Raw genomic sequence first — 21,149 nt, 5'->3', positions numbered from 1 at the left:
AGTCCAGCAGGGTGGGTGGAGGGGTTCCGAGGACGGGCCTTGACTGACAGCCCAGGGCACGGCAGAGGACCAGGAAGGGGTCTCGGGTGGACGGCCCGGGGGCAAGGCACAGACCACGGATGGGGTCTCGGGCGGACGGCCCGGGGGCAACGCAGAGTTCAAAAAGGTGAACTCGGGCGGACGGCCCGGGGGCAAGGCAGAGTTCGAGGAGTGGGTCTCGGGCGGACGGCCCGGGGGCAAGGCAGAGTTCAAAAAGGGGGACCGGGCAGGAGCCGGTGTTGACCGGACAGGAACCGGAGCCGGTGGGACAGGTGTCGGCAAGATCCCCCACGGAAGAGGACAAGGAGTTGGCAGGACCCCCAGCGAAACAGGTGATGTTGAGGCCTCCAATGAAACAGGACACGGGGCTGGCAGGGCCCCCGGCAGAAGAGTAGTCGGTGGGACCCCCAACGGCACAGGACACAGGGCCGGCAGGACCCCCGGCAGAAGAGTAGTCGGTGGGACCCCCAACGGCACGGGACATAGGGTTGGCAGGACCCCCGGCAGAAGAGTAGTCGGCGGGACCTCCAACGGCACAGGACACAGGGTTGGCAGGACTCCCGGCAGAAGAGTAGTCGGCGGGGCCTCCAACGGGACAGGACACAGGGTTGGCAGGACCCCCGGCAGGAGAGTAGTCGGCGGGACCTCCAACGGCACAGGACACAGGGTTGGCAGGACCCCCGGCAGGAGAGTAGTCGGCGGGGCCTCCAACGGGACAGGACACAGGGTTGGCAGGACCCCCGGCAGGAGAGTAGTCGGCGGGGCCTCCAACGGCACAGGACACAGGGTTGGCAGGACCCCCGACAGGAGAGTAGTCGGCGGGGCCTCCAACGGCACAGGACACAGGGTTGGCAGGACCCCCGGCAGAAGAGTAGTCGGCGGGGCCTCCAACGGCACAGGACATAGAGTTGGCAGGACCACCAGCGGAACCTCCAACGACACGTGAGTAGGGACTTGAGAGGGAACTCGAGAGGAAACTTGAGAGTTGACTTGAGAGGTGACTTGAGAGGAATCTTGAGAGGGAACTTGATCGGGGGCTCGAGAGGTGACTGGAGAGGGAACTCGAGAGGAAACTCGAGAGGAGACTCGAGAGGGAACTCGAGAGGGGCCTCGAGAGGGGACTCGAGAGGGGACTCGGGTAGGAACTTGAGAGGGGACTCGGGTAGGAACTTGAGAGGGGACTCGGGTAGGAACTTGAGAGGGGACTCGGTTAGGAACTGGAGAGGAGACTTGAGAGGGGACTTTAGAGGGAAGTCGAGAGGGGACTTGACATGGGTCTTGAGAAGGAACTTGTGTCAGTCGGTACGCCGACAGGACACGGGGAGCTGGCGTCGGCTGGAGAGCCAGCAGGAGACGAGGTGCTGGAGTCGGCCCGGTACGCCAACAGGCCTCGGGGAGCTGGCCTTGGCCGGTACGCCGACAGGACTCGGGGGGCTGGCGTCGGCTGGACAGCCAACAGGAGACGAGGTGCTGGAGTCGGCCGGTACGCCGACAGGACACGGGGAGCTGGCATCGGCCGGAGAGCCAGTCCTGGAGCCGAAACTGGAGTTGGGACCATGGCTACTGGGGCCAGTACTGAAGCCCGAACCATGGCTGCTGGGGCCGGAGCCATGGCTGCTGGGGCCATGACTGGGGCTGGGACCATGGCTGTGTGGGCCGGTTCTGTAGCAGGGACCATGGCTGCATGGGCCGGTTCTGGAGCCGGAACCATGGCTGTGAGGACCGGTTCAGGAGTCGGAACCATTGCTGCTGGGCAAGGAACCGGAACACGGATCCATGGCTGTGTGGGATGGTACTGGAGCACAGTACCATGGCTATGTGGGATGGTACTGGAGCACGGAACCATGGCTGCTGGGTCCGGCACTGGAGCCGGAACCATGGCTGTTGGGGGCGGAGCGGAAGCCTGGACCCTGGCAGAAGCATGGGTTGACTTCAGATGGATCCCACCGAGGCATATGGTGCAAGGTTGGGAATTGGGAGACAAGGAGCTAGCATGCCTGGGGCTAGCAGACTGGGAATCCCACACCGGGATCATGGCTGTTGGAGCACGGGCTGGAATCCTGGCCCTGCGTCTCCTAGAGGCTCTTTGGAGACTCCGTGGACATCCAACAGGACCGTAGTCGGATCCGAGGAAAGGGTTAGATGCGTCGGACCAGTCCTCAGGACAACTTGTGAAAAGCTGTAACCACTCCGGCAACGAACTCCTCAACCAAGGCATTTCGGCCACCTCCATTCGTGCCCTCTCGAGAATAGCCTCTTTGTCCTTTCTAGAAGAAGTTCCTTTCCACTCGGCATGAGAACATTGAAGGGAAAAGTCTAGATCGAACAGATCTAACTCAAAATCTTCCATATCCGCTGGGTCCATATTCTGGTCAGTTCGTTCTGTTAAGATCTCAGGCACTTAGGATGTTGGACCCAATTGCAGACAGGGAGACAGAGGTAAAGTATTGTAAGATACTTTATTTTTCCATGACTGGCAAAAATGAACAAAAAAGGTAACCACCAAAACTCTAGTCGAGATGACAAAAAACAGAGAACAAAAAATGAATGCGCTCACGCAGTGAGGAATCAAAAACTTTTCATGAGTACCAGGAGCATAGACCTTACCATGACAATAGACAAGACGAACTGACACTGAACACTGGGAGACAGGGGAATGTAAACACAGGGTAACTAGACACAGATGGGAACAATCAGGGGCGGGGCTGACACTGATGAGCACAGGAGACACACAAGGAGTGACAGGTGAAAACACTCAGGAACTTAGACACACCAGGGAAACTAACGACAGACATGAAAACACAGGGAAAAGAGACCAGACAATATACAGGGAGGAAAACATGACGAGGAGAACGGAAAAACACCAATACCTAGACATAGAAACGTGACATGACATAATAATCCTGACAGAACCCCCTCCTCAAGGGACGGATACTAGACGTCCCTAAACAAAACAAAAACAAATCCAAAAAGTCCAGCAGGGTGGGTGGAGGGGGTCCGGAGGACGGGCCTTGACTGACAGCCCAGGGCACGGCAGAGGACCAGGAAGGGGTCTCGGGTGGACGGCCCGGGGGCAAGGCACAGACCACGGATGGGGTCTCGGGCGGACGGCCCGGGGGCAACGCAGAGTTCAAAAAGGTGAACTCGGGCGGACGGCCCGGGGGCAAGGCAGAGTTCGAGGAGTGGGTCTCGGGCGGACGGCCCGGGGGCAAGGCAGAGTTCAAAAAGGGGGACCGGGCAGGAGCCGGTGTTGACCGGACAGGAACCGGAGCCGGTGGGACAGGTGTCGGCAAGATCCCCCACGGAAGAGGACAAGGAGTTGGCAGGACCCCCAGCGAAACAGGTGATGTTGAGGCCTCCAATGAAACAGGACACGGGGCTGGCAGGGCCCCCGGCAGAAGAGTAGTCGGTGGGACCCCCAACGGCACAGGACACAGGGCCGGCAGGACCCCCGGCAGAAGAGTAGTCGGTGGGACCCCCAACGGCACGGGACATAGGGTTGGCAGGACCCCCGGCAGAAGAGTAGTCGGCGGGACCTCCAACGGCACAGGACACAGGGTTGGCAGGACTCCCGGCAGAAGAGTAGTCGGCGGGGCCTCCAACGGGACAGGACACAGGGTTGGCAGGACCCCCGGCAGGAGAGTAGTCGGCGGGACCTCCAACGGCACAGGACACAGGGTTGGCAGGACCCCCGGCAGGAGAGTAGTCGGCGGGGCCTCCAACGGGACAGGACACAGGGTTGGCAGGACCCCCGGCAGGAGAGTAGTCGGCGGGGCCTCCAACGGCACAGGACACAGGGTTGGCAGGACCCCCGGCAGAAGAGTAGTCGGCGGGGCCTCCAACGGCACAGGACATAGAGTTGGCAGGACCCCCAGCGGAACCTCCAACGACACGTGAGTAGGGACTTGAGAGGGAACTCGAGAGGAAACTTGAGAGTTGACTTGAGAGGTGACTTGAGAGGAATCTTGAGAGGGAACTTGATCGGGGGCTCGAGAGGTGACTGGAGAGGGAACTCGAGAGGAAACTCGAGAGGAGACTCGAGAGGGGGCTCGAGAGGTGACTGGAGAGGGAACTCGAGAGGAAACTCGAGAGGAGACTCGAGAGGGAACTCGAGAGGAGACTCGAGAGGGAACTTGAGAGGGGCCTCGAGAGGGGACTCGAGAGGGGACTCGGGTAGGAACTTGAGAGGGGACTCGGGTAGGAACTTGAGAGGGGACTCGGGTAGGAACTGGAGAGGAGACTTGAGAGGGGACTTTAGAGGGAAGTCGAGAGGGGACTTGACATGGGTCTTGAGAAGGAACTTGTGTCAGTCGGTACGCCGACAGGACACGGGGAGCTGGCGTCGGCTGGAGAGCCAGCAGGAGACGAGGTGCTGGAGTCGGCCCGGTACGCCAACAGGCCTCGGGGAGCTGGCCTTGGCCGGTACGCCGACAGGACTCGGGGGGCTGGCGTCGGCTGGACAGCCAACAGGAGACGAGGTGCTGGAGTCGGCCGGTACGCCGACAGGACACGGGGAGCTGGCATCGGCCGGAGAGCCAGTCCTGGAGCCGAAACTGGAGTTGGGACCATGGCTACTGGGGCCAGTACTGAAGCCCGAACCATGGCTGCTGGGGCCGGAGCCATGGCTGCTGGGGCCATGACTGGGGCTGGGACCATGGCTGTGTGGGCCGGTTCTGTAGCAGGGACCATGGCTGCATGGGCCGGTTCTGGAGCCGGAACCATGGCTGTGAGGACCGGTTCAGGAGTCGGAACCATTGCTGCTGGGCAAGGAACCGGAACACGGATCCATGGCTGTGTGGGATGGTACTGGAGCACAGTACCATGGCTATGTGGGATGGTACTGGAGCACGGAACCATGGCTGCTGGGTCCGGCACTGGAGCCGGAACCATGGCTGTTGGGGGCGGAGCGGAAGCCTGGACCCTGGCAGAAGCATGGGTTGACTTCAGATGGATCCCACCGAGGCATATGGTGCAAGGTTGGGAATTGGGAGACAGGGAGCTAGCATGCCTGGGGCTAGCAGACTGGGAATCCCACACCGGGATCATGGCTGTTGGAGCACGGGCTGGAATCCTGGCCCTGCGTCTCCTAGAGGCTCTTTGGAGACTCCGTGGACATCCAACAGGACCGTAGTCGGATCCGAGGAAAGGGTTAGATGCGTCGGACCAGTCCTCAGGACAACTTGTGAAAAGCTGTAACCACTCCGGCAACGAACTCCTCAACCAAGGCATTTCGGCCACCTCCATTCGTGCCCTCTCGAGAATAGCCTCTTTGTCCTTTCTAGAAGAAGTTCCTTTCCACTCGGCATGAGAACATTGAAGGGAAAAGTCTAGATCGAACAGATCTAACTCAAAATCTTCCATATCCGCTGGGTCCATATTCTGGTCAGTTCGTTCTGTTAAGATCTCAGGCACTTAGGATGTTGGACCTAATTGCAGACAGGGAGACAGAGGTAAAGTATTGTAAGATACTTTATTTTTCCATGACTGGCAAAAATGAACAAAAAAGGTAACCACCAAAACTCTAGTCGAGATGACAAAAAACAGAGAACAAAAAATGAATGCGCTCACGCAGTGAGGAATCAAAAACTTTTCATGAGTACCAGGAGCATAGACCTTACCATGACAATAGACAAGACGAACTGACACTGAACACTGGGAGACAGGGGAATGTAAACACAGGGTAACTAGACACAGATGGGAACAATCAGGGGCGGGGCTGACACTGATGAGCACAGGAGACACACAAGGAGTGACAGGTGAAAACACTCAGGAACTTAGACACACCAGGGAAACTAACGACAGACATGAAAACACAGGGAAAAGAGACCAGACAATATACAGGGAGGAAAACATGACGAGGAGAACGGAAAAACACCCATACCTAGACATAGAAACGTGACATGACATAATAATCCTGACAAACCAACAGTATAATAAAACTTTACATTATATTTACACAAGCAGGCGGTGCTGGGTCCTCTTTGCTCAACAGGTGCTGGATGTTGTTGTTAAAAAAAGATTACACCCTTATATCTGAATTATTAGCATTGTGTAATCCTGTTGCTGTGCTGCAGATCTCCTCCATGGAGATGAACCTGAAGAGCATTGAGCACGAGAACAAGGTGATCGAGGAGCAGAACGAGGCTCTGTTCATGGAGCTGTCCGGGCTGAGCTGCGCTCTCATCCGCAGCCTGGCCAACATCCGTCTGCCACACATGGTGAGTGTCCACACACACCACAGGTTCACACACACCTTTATTTTAGGGAATGGGAATCTGACGTCATTAACAGCAAGTCGGCCATCTTTGAAGGATAATGGCGAGCGCAACCAATTGCAATTTAAACTTTTTTAACATGGTTGATAGGCACTGTTGTGTAGCTGTGAAAGTTAATTCATGACCAAAAGGCAAAACGGAAAAAAAGGACCATGTGATTACGTTTCATTCATTTGCAACATGGAAACTTCGCAAGGGAAACTCAGCTGACATCAGGAAGAGACGCCAAATGTGCTGAGTGTCACCTGATTTAATACCATAAGACACATAATTACTTTAGTACTACTACTTCTATTACTACTTCTACTACTACTACTACTACTACTACTACTACTACTACTACTACTACTACTACTACTACTACTACTACTACTACTACTACTACTGCTACTACTACTACTACTACTACTACTACTACTACTGCTACTACTACTACTACTACTACTGCTACTACTACTACTACTACTGCTACTACTACTACTACTACTACTGCTACTACTACTACTACTACTACTACTACTACTACTACTACTACTACTACTACTACTACTACTACTACTACTACTACTACTACTACCACTACTACTACTACTGTGAAGAAAACTTCTGATCAGCAATGTGATGAAAAAAATGGAAGCTGGATACTGCTTAATCATCCACCGAAGTTTATTGAGAGTCCACACGGCCGGGAGCGTTTACAAGATATCTTACACAACTTTCATTATGAAGAGACCCAGTCAACACTGAGCACAAAATGGCAGCAGCACCTCTATACATGAAAAGGGGGAAGCTGCTAACCGCGCGCTTTCCCTAATTAGTACCAGACATGTTGAAAACAAAAGAACGGCCTGTTAATGCCAACGTGTATAGTTCACACTTCCCCCACAGGAAAGGAGAGCGCCTCTTGACCTGTGCCCTCCTCAAGTTACAGGCAAGAGCATAGGCGACTTAATGAAAAACATATCTTTGAAATAACAGATTCTCAGAAAAGCTGAGAATCACGAGACACAAACAGATCCCATTAAAAAATGCTTTAACAACTACTACTACTACTACTACTACTACTACTACTACTACTACTACTACTACTACTACTACTACTACTACTACTGCTACTACTAGGCCTACTACTACTACTACTACTACTGCTACTACTACTACTACTACTACTACTACTACTGCTACTGCTACTAATAGGCCTACTACTACTACTACTACTACTACTACCACTACTACTACTACTACTACTACTACTACTACTACTACTACTACTACTACTACTACTGCTACTACTGCTACTACTAGGCCTACTACTACTACTACTACTACTACTGCTACTACTACTACTACTAGGCCTACTACTACTACTACTGCTACTGCTACTACTACTACTGCTACTGCTACTACTACTACTACTACTACAACTACTACTACTGCTACTACTAGGCCTACTACTACTACTACTACTACTACTACTACTACTACTACTACTACTGCTACTACTACTACTACTACTACTACTACTACTACTACTACTACTACTACTACTGCTACTACTACTACTACTACTGCTACTACTACTACTACTACTACTACTACTACTACTACTACTACTACTACTACTACTACTACTACTACTGCTACTACTACTACTACTGCTACTACTACTACTACTACTACTACTACTACTACTACTACTACTACTACTATACTTTAGTCAAGCATGATAAGCCACCATTTTGTTAGCATTTAGTTAGCATAACTTTAGCTACTTTACCTTTGTCCTTGTCCAGATGACTGTATAGGTGACATTCGACCTGTAGATTTGAAGGTCATGTACCCATACATTTGTAATTTAAACAACGATCTGCCAATATTTTACTTTTTTAAATTGGCGACAGGTGTACTAGGAACTAGCTTCAAACAACAGAGAGGCGCCAACATCAGTAACAGTGATCGGTGGCAAGTTGTACAAATTATTTGTCATCGATCATTCTCCTCCCAATTCATTTATTCAAGTATTACGCTCCTCTGTCTCTGGGAAATGCTTCTCTTTTTAAGGACATATATGTTTTGCACATACTTTATTCATTTCATATGCATAACAGCTGACAGATGTTGGTGGAAGCTGTTCCTCCTGTCCTTCAAAGATGGCTGTGCTGCCCCAGAATGCACCGCTGTTCCCCTCATAGTTCCTATGTGTTTTGGAGGTGATGCTGAGTGTTTTCAGGCCATCCTCCTCCCCCTGCTCTTCTCAGCTGAGACCGGTTGTTATTTTGCTCACACAGCAGGAGCCCATCACTGAGCAGAACTTCGACAGCTACGTGAGCACGCTGACCGACATGTACACCAACAAGGACTGCTTCCAGAGCCCCGAGAACAAAGCTCTGCTGGAGAGCATCAACCAAGCTGTGAAAGGCATCAAAGTGTGAGGCCTGTCCTGGAGCGCAGGAGTGTGCCGGAGGAGACGGAGCGACGGCCAGGTGGAGGAGAGATGTTGAAATACTCTACAATATATTGAAATATGATTCAAAAACAAAAAGGGAATTCAGGTTATTTAAATAAAACGGCAACTTTGAAAAAAGAAATCAACCCAGGGAGCACTGTTAGAAGAAAAGTGACGCGGACCAAATCCACACCATGCTGCTGCTGGGAGCCTTCAGCCAGGATGGATGGGAAGAAGAATAATGTCACTACAAACTGCATCTGGGGATTTTATTATGCTGTATGTTTGCCTGTTGTCTCTTTTGTGTCCGTAACTGTCTTTGGAGAGGGGTTCACTGTTGGCAGCTTCATATCAGACTGAAACTCGGAGGAGCGTGAACACGGGATTGCCTGAATGTGAAGAGGACGTTTTGACTCTCAGTGTTGTCCTGTCACACACACTGTGGCGAGTGTGTGTGTTCTCCCGAGCTCTCCAATTCATGACCACACACACCCCGGCAATACGAAGCACGCACTATGTGTGAATGTGTGTTTGCTTTGCGGTATTACAGCGGAAAAGATGTCAACAGAGCAATGTTGACTCAGTTTAGCAGTGGGAAAATAATCTTCAAGTAAGGTCATGTGACTATTCCAGGAACAGTGAGTGGTGTTTATTTTTCCACGGGACAGCTGATATCATGATTTTACAAGCAGCAGATTTCCTTTACTGAAATGATGATAGTGTGCACACATTTCAAATTCAGTTAGTCATATCAATAGTATTTATGGACATAGGAATTGCACTTCATTTCAATGACTAGTTTTTTCGTACATTAATTATTGTTATATATATTAATTATTTAAACTTGTGAACTTTTAAATTGTAACTTATTGCCATTTATGTTATTGAGGTTTATTTATTTGAAGCAATCTATTTATTAACTTTGTTTTGTAAAACACACACACACGAAAGCATCCTTACTGATTATCATGCGATTTGCAGATGTCTCAGTTCATATTTTAAGAAACTATATAGAGAACTGAAGAGGCATATTTTGTTTTGAGTACTTTTTAAAAACCTTTTTAAGTGCAGATGTTTTATAACTGACAAAACCTTTTGATAATTTTACAAAAATCTTTTGGGGTTGTTCTTGTTTTTATTTTTTTGGTTTGGTTAAATGTTATTTCTGTTACTGCTACATTCAGAAGCCCACTGCTGAGAAAAAAAGTATTGTATTTATTATTTATTTAATATGAAAGAAATGGACTGATATGGCTGTATATTTATTTTGTTATTTATTTCTGTGATGTAACGGTTGAGTCTGAGTAGTCTTAAAGATTCCACTGCTAATATTTAAATAAAGAAAATCAATATAAATACTGTTTGATTACTTAGGCTTATACCTAGACATACCAGCAGCTGATTGTAAAGACAGAAAAGAAACTAACAAGTGTTCTGTTGCTCTCTGCTCTCTGTGTGTTGCTTTTGTCAGGTAAAAGAAAACCAGGAAAAGTTATTTTCAAAAATGAAAAATGTTACCTCTCCCAAGCGCTTTGTAGCGGCCAGCACCGGCTCACCCTAACTCTGTAATGTACCATGGATGCTTCTTAACGCTGTCTTATTTATACTTTCATCAGCACAATGGTACATATATAGAGCTGTGATCCAGCAGTGGTTCAGGCTGGATGTATGGGTGTAACACACACACACGCAAGCACACACACACACACACACACACACACACACACACACACACACACACACACACACACACACACACACACACACACACACACACACACACACACGCACACCCCCACACACACACACACACACACACACACACACACACACACACACACACACACACACACACACACACACACACACACACACACACAGCAACATATCGAGGAAACTGTAGGATGGCCTCCTTTGACAAACTTATATCAGATAAATATACACACCCTTGTAGCCTTACTCTAGATTTTAATTTTTTGATGCACAAAGTGCCACGAAAAAAAGAACTCACTTTCTTTCCTGATTCTTCGCATTTCTGCAATGTAACAAATGTCTGGTCCCGGGCGACCATGGCATCAGAGAGCGGTGATTGTTTCAGATGCCTTTATTTCTCTGCCAAGATGGCCATTAGTACACTATATATACATTCTGTATAAATAGATTTTAAAGATGCTATATATATGAATATAAACATACATATATTTTTCCAGTGTACTTGTTGACTTCTTCTTCTCTTGTATAACCTGAACAAAGGATCACTAGCTGTGTAGGAGACCGCTCTCAGTAAGAGCCAGTTACACCTGATTTAATACCATAAGACCTGCTCAACTGTGGCTTTAAACAAACCATTCACTCAAGCTGAAGGCATTGTTGATCATACAGTCGGAAGGGTTCATAGGTTTCTTTCTTCTCATTTCCTGTACTTGTCTGTCCTTGATCCAGAAATGTCAGAAACATACTGTGTGTTGTACTGAATCTGAAGTTACTGTCATTTGAAACGACATGGTTGGTTCCTAAGTGTAATGTGAGTTCATGTATAGTTAAATAATGTTCTGCACTTAGTGTTTGGCAGCATTGTGCAGTCCTTGTATTTTTACTAGTGAGGCCTGCTTGCTACGAGCCCATGTCTCTGCTGTTGGAGGGGGGGGTCAGTGTGACCTGCCTTTGAGTGATCTGTTGCAGTACCATACCGTGTGTGACTCTGATGTCAGAGGCAAGTTGTAAATGTGCTCTCCAATTTAGAATGAAACTCCTGTGCGCACTTTCTGAATAGCTGAGGAAAATGCCAGAATTTGACTTATAAGAACCCTACTAGATCACAGGCAATATCCCCCTCCGCTGGGGGGGGGGGGGGGGGGCATTGTTTGTTGCAGAAGACAACAAGCTGTGTTACATAGAGACGTGTCTTTGATTCAGCTGTCAGGGAAATGTATAAATAAAGGAAGCGCTACTTTCCTTTCCAAACTAAAACCAAAAGAGACTGACAGGAAGCAGGAAGTGGTTCTCAGGTGAGCGTGGAGAGCAGCCGAAGCAGTGAGCCGTAGGTCAGGGGGGGGGGGAATGAGAAGTGTGTGTGGGAGTGGGAAATTGATTAGCCAGGCTTCACAATCTCCCCGTTGTTTTAGGAGGAGGCGTTTGTTGCATAAATATGTGTCCAACACTCAAAAGCTGTGTCGAAAGCTTTTATGACTTTTAAACCCGCCCTCCCCGTCCTCGTGTCTCGTGTAACCTTTCCTCAGGAAAGATCATTTTGATGCATTTGGTTAACAAAGTAGTATATTCTTCCTCTCTTGAAAATGCACGAGAATACTACCCAAGAGTGTTAAAGACTGTGAATATTCTCGTAACTTATTTGATATGGCATGACCCCTTTTAAACTGCTTGATGAAATTGTCTACTGAGGTATGTAAATGAATAACACTGAGGCCATGAAAGCATCGCATTTTCAGAAAAATGTCAGCGGAGAAAGCAAACGCAGCCTCCAGCCAATCCTGCGCCCATGTACTCTATGTTTCTGATGTACTGAGAGTACAGAGTGATGGGGGGGGCAGCTTTATTCAGATGATTCTAAATAGCAAATACATTAAAAACAGGCTGGTCAGGGCCCCAGCTTCCAGCCGGAATATAAATGAATTTAACATGATGAAACTTTCAGGGAGGCCAGCCCAGACCAAAACCCAGCTGTGTGTTTTAGGAAGGGGGTAGCAGGTGGGGCGGGGGGGGCACACCTTCGCATCCTGATTCCATGTTAGGTCCAGGTTCTGGTCACACTTTGACGTAGAAATTGACTCAAAGATAGGGATGATTAGTCGAGGCACTTTTCATCGAGCTGAGCAAAACCAAAAGCCCCCCCCTCCAGACACCCCCCACCCCCCGCTGTAGTTACAAGCCGTGTGGTCTTATCATGTGTGCCTTTCTCACTCCACTCATTTCAACATATGGTAGTTTACATTTGGCAAACCTGGTTCTAATAGTGTTCTGGTCCGGATCTAGATCTCTTAACAATACTGCACTGAAAAAACTGAACCGTTGACTTAAATTAAATGTCTTATTTCAACAGATTTCACATCACTGTATTAGGTTAGTTGAAAGCAATAATATTAAGTTGAACCTAATATGTTTAATTTAAACTTAATATTATTGCTGACAACTAACCTAATACAGTTTTGTGAAATCTCATAATACATTTAATTATAATCAACATTTCATTTTGTATCAGTGTGTCGGTATCTTGGGGCGGGGTTTGGGGGGGGGGGTTACTGTGTAGGTAGAGGGCATTCTGTTGTGCCACAGATACAAAAGTACACACTCCTGTTAGGCTAAAGAAACTGTGATCTCATCATTGTGTGGATTCAGGTACCAAACTGCACGGACAGTTTCTGTGAAGGAATCTGAAAAACATCATCTTCATCATCTTCATCCCTAGATAATGCATCAGTGTGCAGGGCGTTATTTTGAAACATGTGGAAGTCTCTGTACATATTTGTATTAAGAAGAAACAGTGTTATTGTTGTTGTATTGGAGACAAAAAGAGCAACAAAAAACAACAACTTTGTGACAAAGAAAATAATTCCACAGCCAAGGGGTGTCCTGCCAGCACATTTTTACAGAGATGAGCTATTTTTACTGGTGATTTTCTAGGTATTGATATTAATATCCTTTTAAAAAAGTACAAAACTTCCAAAATTACAAGCACTTCCACCCTGATAGGTTGCGTGGTCATTTTTGTTACTTTTGTAGATGTGGTCGTTCCTTTACTACTGCACCGTTTTGTAAAGTGGGACAGGCCTTGGCTGTGTGTCTCGGGGTCTCATGATGTTTCTGTTTTAAGTTGTTTCTGTTGGGGGAGTAAACACTGTAGATGGGATGTTTGTGACTGTGTGTTTATGTACCTGTGTACATGTTCCCTTGTTCCTGTGTCAGTGTTAAAGACCAGATAAGTGATGTCAGTTATTGTGGGGGTATGAACCATTTTAAATGTTCTCTATGAAAAACAAAAATAAAGAATCATAGACAATACGACTCTGTCCAATCTGTGTGTGTGTGCGTGTGTGTGTGTGTGTGTGTGTGTGTGTGTGTGTGTGTGTGTGTGTGTGTGTGTGTGTGTGTGTGTGTGTGTGTGTGTGTGTGTGTGTGTGTGTGTGTGTGTGTGTGTGTGTGTGTGTGTGTGTGTGTGTGTGTGTGTGTGTGTGTGTGTGTGTGTGTGTGTGTGTGTGTGTGTGTGTGTGTGTGTGTGTTCTTGTACTTCTTTTGTGGGGATCATTTTCACATACAATAAATCTGCTTGGGTGTACTACGGTGCATACACATTAAGTTACATTTGAATTAAGAGCAAATATAAAATGTTGTTAATTATAAGATCATAAAATGTATACAATAAATGTACAAACAATAATATGCAGTATATATATCCATCCATCCATCTTCTCCCGCTTATCCGTGGTCGGGTCGCGGGGGTAGCAGTTCCAGCAGAGAGCCCCAAACTTTCTTTTCCCTGGCGACATCAACCAGCTCTGACTGGGGGGTCCCAAGGCGCTCCCAGGCCAGCGAAGAGATATAATCCCTCCACCTGGTCCTAGGTCTACCCCTTGGTCTCTTCCCAGCTGGACGTGCCTGGAACACCTCCCTAGGGAGGCGCCCAGGTGGCATCCTAACTAGGTGCCCGAACCACCTCAACTGGCTTCTTTCGACGCGAAGGAGGAGCGGCTCAACTCCGAGTCCCTCCCTGATGACCGAACTTCTCACCTTATCCCTAAGGGAGACACCAGCCACCCTGCGGAGAAAACCCATCTCGGCCGCTTGTATCCGCGATCTCGTTCTTTCGGTCATGACCCATCCTTCATGACCATAGGTGAGGGTAGGAACGGAAATGGCCCGGTAGACAGAGAGCTTTGCCTTCTGGCTCAGCTCCCTTTTCGTCACAACGGTGCGGTAAAGCGACTGCAGTACCGCTCCCGCTGCTCCGATTCTCCGGCCCATCTCACGCTCCATTGTTCCCTCACTCGAGAACAAGACCCCGAGATACTTGAACTCCTTCACTTGGGGTAAGGACTCATTCCCTACTTGGAGTGGACAGTCCATCGGTTTCCTGCTGAGAACCATGGCCTCAGATTTGGAGGTGCTGATCCTCATCCCAGCCGCTTCACACTCGGTTGCGAACCGATCCAGTGAGTGCTGAAGGTCGCAGACCGATGAAGCCATTAGAACCACATCATCTGCAAAAAGCAGTGGTGCAATCCTTAGTCCACCGAACTGCAGACCCCCTCCCCCACAACTACGCCTCGAAATCCGATCCATGTATATTACAAACAGGATTGGTGACAAAGCGCAGCCCTGGCGGAGGCCAACCCTCTCCGGAAATGGGTCCGACTTACTGCCGAGGACCCGGACACAGCTCTCGCTTTGGGAGTACAGAGATTGGATGGCCCTGAGTAGAGACCCCCTCACCCCATACTCCCGCAGCACCTCCCACAGTAACTCCCTGGGAACCCGGTCATACGCCTTCTCCAAGTCTACAAAACACATGTAGACCGGATAAGCGTACTCCCAGGCCCCCTCCAGGATCCTTGCGAGAGTAAAAATCTGATCCGTCGTTCCACGACCAGGACGGAATCCGCATTGTTCCTCCTCAGTCTGAGGTTCGACAATCGGCCTGACCCTCCTTTCGAGTACCTTAGAGTAAACTTTCCCGGGGAGGCTGAGTAGTGTGATGCCTCTGTAATTGGCACACACCCTCTGATCCCCCTTTTTAAAAAGGGGAACCACCACCCCGGTCTGCCACTCCTTTGGTACTGTTTCCGACTTCCACGCAACGTTGATGAAACGTGTCAACCATGACAGTCCCTCAACACCCAGAGCCTTCAGCATTTCCGGGCGGATCTCATCCACCCCCGGGGCTTTGCCACTGTGGAGTTGTTTGACGACCTCAGTGACCTCCCCCCGGGAGATTGGTGTTGATCCCCCGTCATACTCCAGCTCTGCCTCTAACATAGAGGGCGGAGTTGTCGGGTTCAGGAGTTCCTCAAAGTGTTCCTTCCAACGCCCTAACAGTCCATCAGTTGAGGTCAACAACGTCCCATCCTTACTGTACACAGCTTGGATGGTTCCCTGCTTCCCCCTCCTGAGGTGTCGGACAGTTTTCCAGAACAACTTTGGTGCCGCCCGAAAGTCCACACCCGCTGCTTTGCCTCGGCCACGGATGAGGCTGCTGCCCTTCGGGCCTGTCGGTACCTTGCAACTGCCTCGGGAGTCCCCCGGGATAACAAATCCCTGAAGGCCTCCTTCTTCAGTATATATATAATATATAAAAGTAAATATATGACAAATGAAAAGTGAATCTGGTGAAGCGGTAGTATTGTGTAAAATAGTCCAAAAGACTCTTATTTAGTTAAAAATGAACTATTTTTGACTTTTATATAGATTGAATGAATGAAAACTTTATTACAGACTCAGGGTTCAGATAAAAGACAAGACATTACATAGATATCCATCTATATAGAGAACGGAACATGATGAAACATGCATAAACTGCAATATTTAATACAGAACACTATATACTTGAGTTCAAGCAGACAATTGTTTATTTCAAAGTGTTTTAGTGCACATTTAGTGGAAGTTGATAGTGAGCATTTACTGGACATGGATTATACTGAACAGACATGATCTTTTTTGAACAGATGTTTTAATATTGCTTTGGTGTTTAACTCGACCCCCATTTAATTCTTCAATATTCTTTTACTCCTTTTTTCTTAAAATGTGTTCACTAAGGAGGCATCCAAGCTATATTCAGTTTTTTGCACGAATTCAAGGTGAGTAAATGATTAACACATTATAATTGTGTGGGTAAAGTAAAGGCCTGCATTCTAAATGTTACTTAAGTAAAAGTACAGAAGTGTTATCATCAAAATATAGTGAAAGTAGCGACAGTAAAAGTAGTCATTGTGCAGATTGGTCCATTTCAGAATAATATATATGATATGTTTTATAATGATTGATCATGAAAGTGTTCTCAAAGCTGGTAAAGGTGCAGCTAGTTGGAATGACTTTGTAGACTGCAGGGTAGCTTGTGGATTGACTCCAGGTGGAACTAAAGTCTGATTTAACACTTGATTATATTTCACATCATTCATCCAGATATGTGAAGTAACTAAAGGTATTAAATTAATGCTGTTAACGGCGGTAATTAATTTTTTGAATTAATTGCGTTAAAATATTTAACGCATAACGCATGCAGAATGGCCCGCCCCATACATCCCACCAGTGGCAGCGCCAGGGTATGGCTGGGGTAGGCTACACCCATACCAAGAAATGGCTTAGCCCCACCATGAAAAATGCTGTTAAAGTAAGCAAAATAAAGTCTGTCAACTCGCGCGGAGTAAATTGCACAGACAGCCGTTAGTAAGATTGATTTCAGTAGCCACTTGTCTGGAAATACCGAAGACCAGAAACGGTTTTGAAAACTTTTGTCACGTAGTGATCGTCTTCTCAATAGAACATCTTTGATAATGTCTTCTGGCCAATCAGAATCAAGATAACAGCGTGGTGTTGTTGCAGGAAGTCCCGACGGAGAATACTTTTGCTGTAGTACAGGGGTGCACATAACTGGTACGCAGGTTATGTGCGTAATCTGAAATGCGTACCGTCACTTGTGTCACAAAGCGCATTTGCGTACTGACGTAAGCTTTTTCAGAAGGCGGTTAGATATTATGAAGGTAGATATGGTGCAAAATGTGAGAGCGTGTAAAACCTGATGTGAGCACTTGCAGAAAAAAAATCTGAGTTTGTGTGCTTACATTTACACTTGTATAAAATATCCACGTAACTGTGAACCAAATGTACACTTGTATAAAATACCCACGTAACTGTGAACCAAATTTACACTTGTAAAAAATATCCACGTAACTGTGAACCAAATTTGAAGTCACAGAAGAAAAAAAAAAGTGTTGTAGCTTGTAGGAAAAAAATGAACTTAGAGATGAAATGTTCACTTGCAGAAAAATACATATTTTTAAAATATATTTTCCATTACAACTGCGACTTTATTTATTACAACCTCTCAAATCAGTCATTACAACTTGACGAATCTGCTCTGTGGCAGTATAAATCGACGGATCTGCAGTCTTGACTTTTGCTGCACTTCTTGCGATAAATGTGTCGCAAAAGTAATTTTCACCTGTAGATGTGGGGGGAGGGAGGGGGGTTGGAGCGAAGGGGCGGAGCTATCAGAACAACGAGGCTTGGGTCAGTCACAGTCACAGTCAGGTCGAACCGGATGACTGCGGGGCTAACTGTTCGCTAACGGTACGTGTCGCTACCAGTCCGCTGACATGGCGCGTCAATCAACGGTAAGTTGTGCCCATTACTTGCCCAGTATTACTTTGAATATTATTACTGTGATTGAGGATTAAATCCGCTTTGAAGACCACCGTTTTATATTGTGCAGTTTAGCGGCGAAATAACGTCAGTCAGCCAGCTAACGCTAGCTTTGTTGAGTTTATGCTAGCTCAACAAGTAGTGGTTGTAGTCTATACAGCAGTCATTCATATATTATAGCCTACTGCTTTGGCACTAACGGTTGATAACCGTTTATGAAAATAAAACCAATTGAACTGTACTGAAATAATGACAAGTTTTATAATTGTCTTGGGCTCCTGCTGTGTTTTTAAAGCCTTTGTAAATTATCCATGCTATTTTCTATTTAGCTAACGTCGAAGTAGTGTATGTGAAATCAACCTCACAATAAGATGTGTGTATATTACAATTATTAATGTCATATTTCAAGATGATTACTTAGATATTACAATATGGTTGGTTGAGCTGGAGTTAATTATTGAGCTTACAAGTTAACGTCACAGTCAGTAGTAGTACAAATGCCATATCAATCTCATTAGTATGCAGAAAAAGTGACAGGTCGCCCCGCCCCTTTTCGACCGGAAGTCCCGCCTTATTTGACCGGAAGTCCCGCCTTTTTTATTTTGAAAACCGGAAGTCCCGCCTCGTTCGACCGGAAGTCCCGCCTCGTTCGACCGGATGTCCCGCCCCCGCTTCCTGCGGATGTCCCGCCCCCGCTTCCGGTTTACAAAATAAAATAAAAAATAAATTTAAATTTAAAAAATGAGAAAAATAAAATGCCGTTGTTTTCAATCAATTAATATGTCTAGGATATATATATCCCGCCTCCTAACCACTTCCTGTGTGGTTAATCCTGTATACAGTATCGAGTGTAACTTACAAATACTTGCAAATAACATGAAATTAATCAAAAGTAAAAGCATCTAAAAAACACATATTTAAACCTCTCTGTTTTTGCAAACAGGACATGACAGGACATGAGGGGAGAAAACATATGGTGAAGGAGGGGGAACACACACACACACACACACACACTTACCCCGCCCCTCACCCTTTCCCTCTGTCTAAATAAAAAGCCAGCGTCACTCTTAAATATTTTTCAAGTCGAGAGAAAATGGCCAAGAGACGTCTTGATATGAATTTAATCAGCGAGACACCGGTGACAACTTACAGCCATCCGTTGGGTGCTCCAATCAAGAAACGAATGCAGTTTGTATGCCGGGTTCAGACGCCTACAGCCGAAGAACTTCACGAAGAATGGATTCTAAAAAATGGCGATGTTTGGGGTTATATATTCAACTATATGGCTAATGAACTGCATTTCTACAATCTGAAGAATGGAGAAACGTATGGACCCCGTAGTGTTAAAGCGACACTGACCTCAACAGATTGGGCTGTGTTAACTCTGGTGTCTTCCCGAGATCTACAAGCAACCATTGTATCGGAAGAAGTAGTGCATCAAGAAACCATCGTGGAACCAGAGGTGTACAAGATATTTGCAAAGAAAAACAAAGAAACACAAACAGCATGCGAGATTAAAGAAGAGCCTGCATCCTTACCCCTCAATGTGGAGGAAGAAGAAGGAGATATTCCCACACAACCAGAGGGGAGAAGAGTCCTGACAGGCACCGTCTGGGAAACTAAAAGCGGACCCTCTGGGCGTTGGTATTACCGCTCAAGCCGTTTGGTGACGTTGGGTAAGGACTCCTCTGATGATTTTGTTTTGGAGTATTTTAATTCTACCTGCGGGGTATTTCAAACGTCCTTGAGGGTGCCTCTGACTGCATGGATGGAAATGATTGATGGAAAAGCTACAAAGCTTAAAGAACTTTCTAAACAAAGTCAGACATCGATGGACATTATACTGGTGAAAAAGACCCTCACTTTTGCAGAGGACTCCGCCCCCCAGTCAACATAACAAGTCCCACCCACCTCAGCAGATCATTTAAAAAGTAAGGACCCCGCAAGGACATTTTTAGAGAGCAGCAACCATGGATCTGAGAAAAACCACGATCTGCAGCCTGGATCAAACGCCTACAGGACCGCCATCCTCACCAACATTTTGGACACCAGATCTGGACAGCGCTATGGCTGACATTGATATCACGGGGTGGCTGGATATGCCTCAACCTCCATCCAAGTCTCCAGAGGAATCAACAACAACAGTAGGCATTGATTCGCCATGCTTTCCTTATGCTCCCAAGGGTGATGCTACAGAACGTATTAGGACATCGGCATTCCTGAACACGGTAAAAGCGGTTGTAGTTCATCTGTTGGATAGAGTCGTGTAGCTTTACAGAAAGGAAACATGTAACGGATGTCAAGTCGATCACCCCAGTCAGAGGCAGCACGAGTGTTTATTCCCTACCGATGAATACTATTTGGATCGACACTATGATGAAGTGGTAAAGAGACTGTGGACCGTTCGTTTCATTCCAGCCATTCGGGACGCTCTGCACCAGAACCACCTTCATGTGTCAGAGAGGAGAGTCTTTGGAGCTACCGAGGCGATTCTGCACAACCTCAGAAACACCAGACTCTTTGAGGCTAAAATCGAGAAACTATACGAACAGCTGGTAGAGAACGACGAAACCCAAATGAAGATTACAAGAGCAGCTTGGGCCTTCTGGCAGCATTAGGAAGAGTTTTTATTTTATTTTGATACTTTTTCGTTAAAGTATGTTTTATTTTTGATCTGTTTTTATATTTTACTTCTTTTGTAACATGTTTTTCTATACATGGGTGTGACATATCAATAAAATGCATTGTAAGAAAAACTGTCGTACTCATTACCTCATCGGGGCTGTAACAGGAAACATGTCTGAGAAACGTGTTATGCATAGGGTGTATTACAATCCATCTAATCCAGGGAGTTTAGGAGGTGTGGATAAACTCCATAGAGCTGTACAGAATGAAATGGGTAAACAAATAAATATAGAGAAAGTCAAAGAATATTTATCTGAGCAAGATGCATATACTTTGCATAAACCGGCAAGGGTGCATTTTGCAAGAAACAGAGTTTTCGTACTCAGACCGCT

The 21,149-nt window shown here is 47.0% G+C and overlaps 1 protein-coding gene across 1 annotated transcript in view; it reads left to right on the top strand.

Moving 5' to 3' along the window:
• Window positions 1–12,996, top strand: part of myt1b (myelin transcription factor 1b) — a 64,417-nt gene extending 51,421 nt beyond the window's left edge. The window contains exons 22-23 of the mRNA XM_034085930.2: window positions 6,114–6,257; window positions 8,603–12,996. Coding sequence (XP_033941821.2) covers window positions 6,114–6,257; window positions 8,603–8,746 — 288 coding nt within the window. The 3' untranslated portion in view covers window positions 8,747–12,996. The remainder of the gene's footprint in view (window positions 1–6,113; window positions 6,258–8,602) is intronic.
• The last annotated feature ends 8,153 nt before the right edge of the window (window positions 12,997–21,149 follow it).

Source organism: Pseudochaenichthys georgianus, chromosome 6 (assembly GCF_902827115.2).
Source record: "Pseudochaenichthys georgianus chromosome 6, fPseGeo1.2, whole genome shotgun sequence".
NCBI classification, from domain to species: Eukaryota; Metazoa; Chordata; class Actinopteri; order Perciformes; family Channichthyidae; genus Pseudochaenichthys; species Pseudochaenichthys georgianus.
Note: the sequence above shows the minus strand (reverse complement) of the source record. Positions and strands in the feature narration are given on the sequence as shown.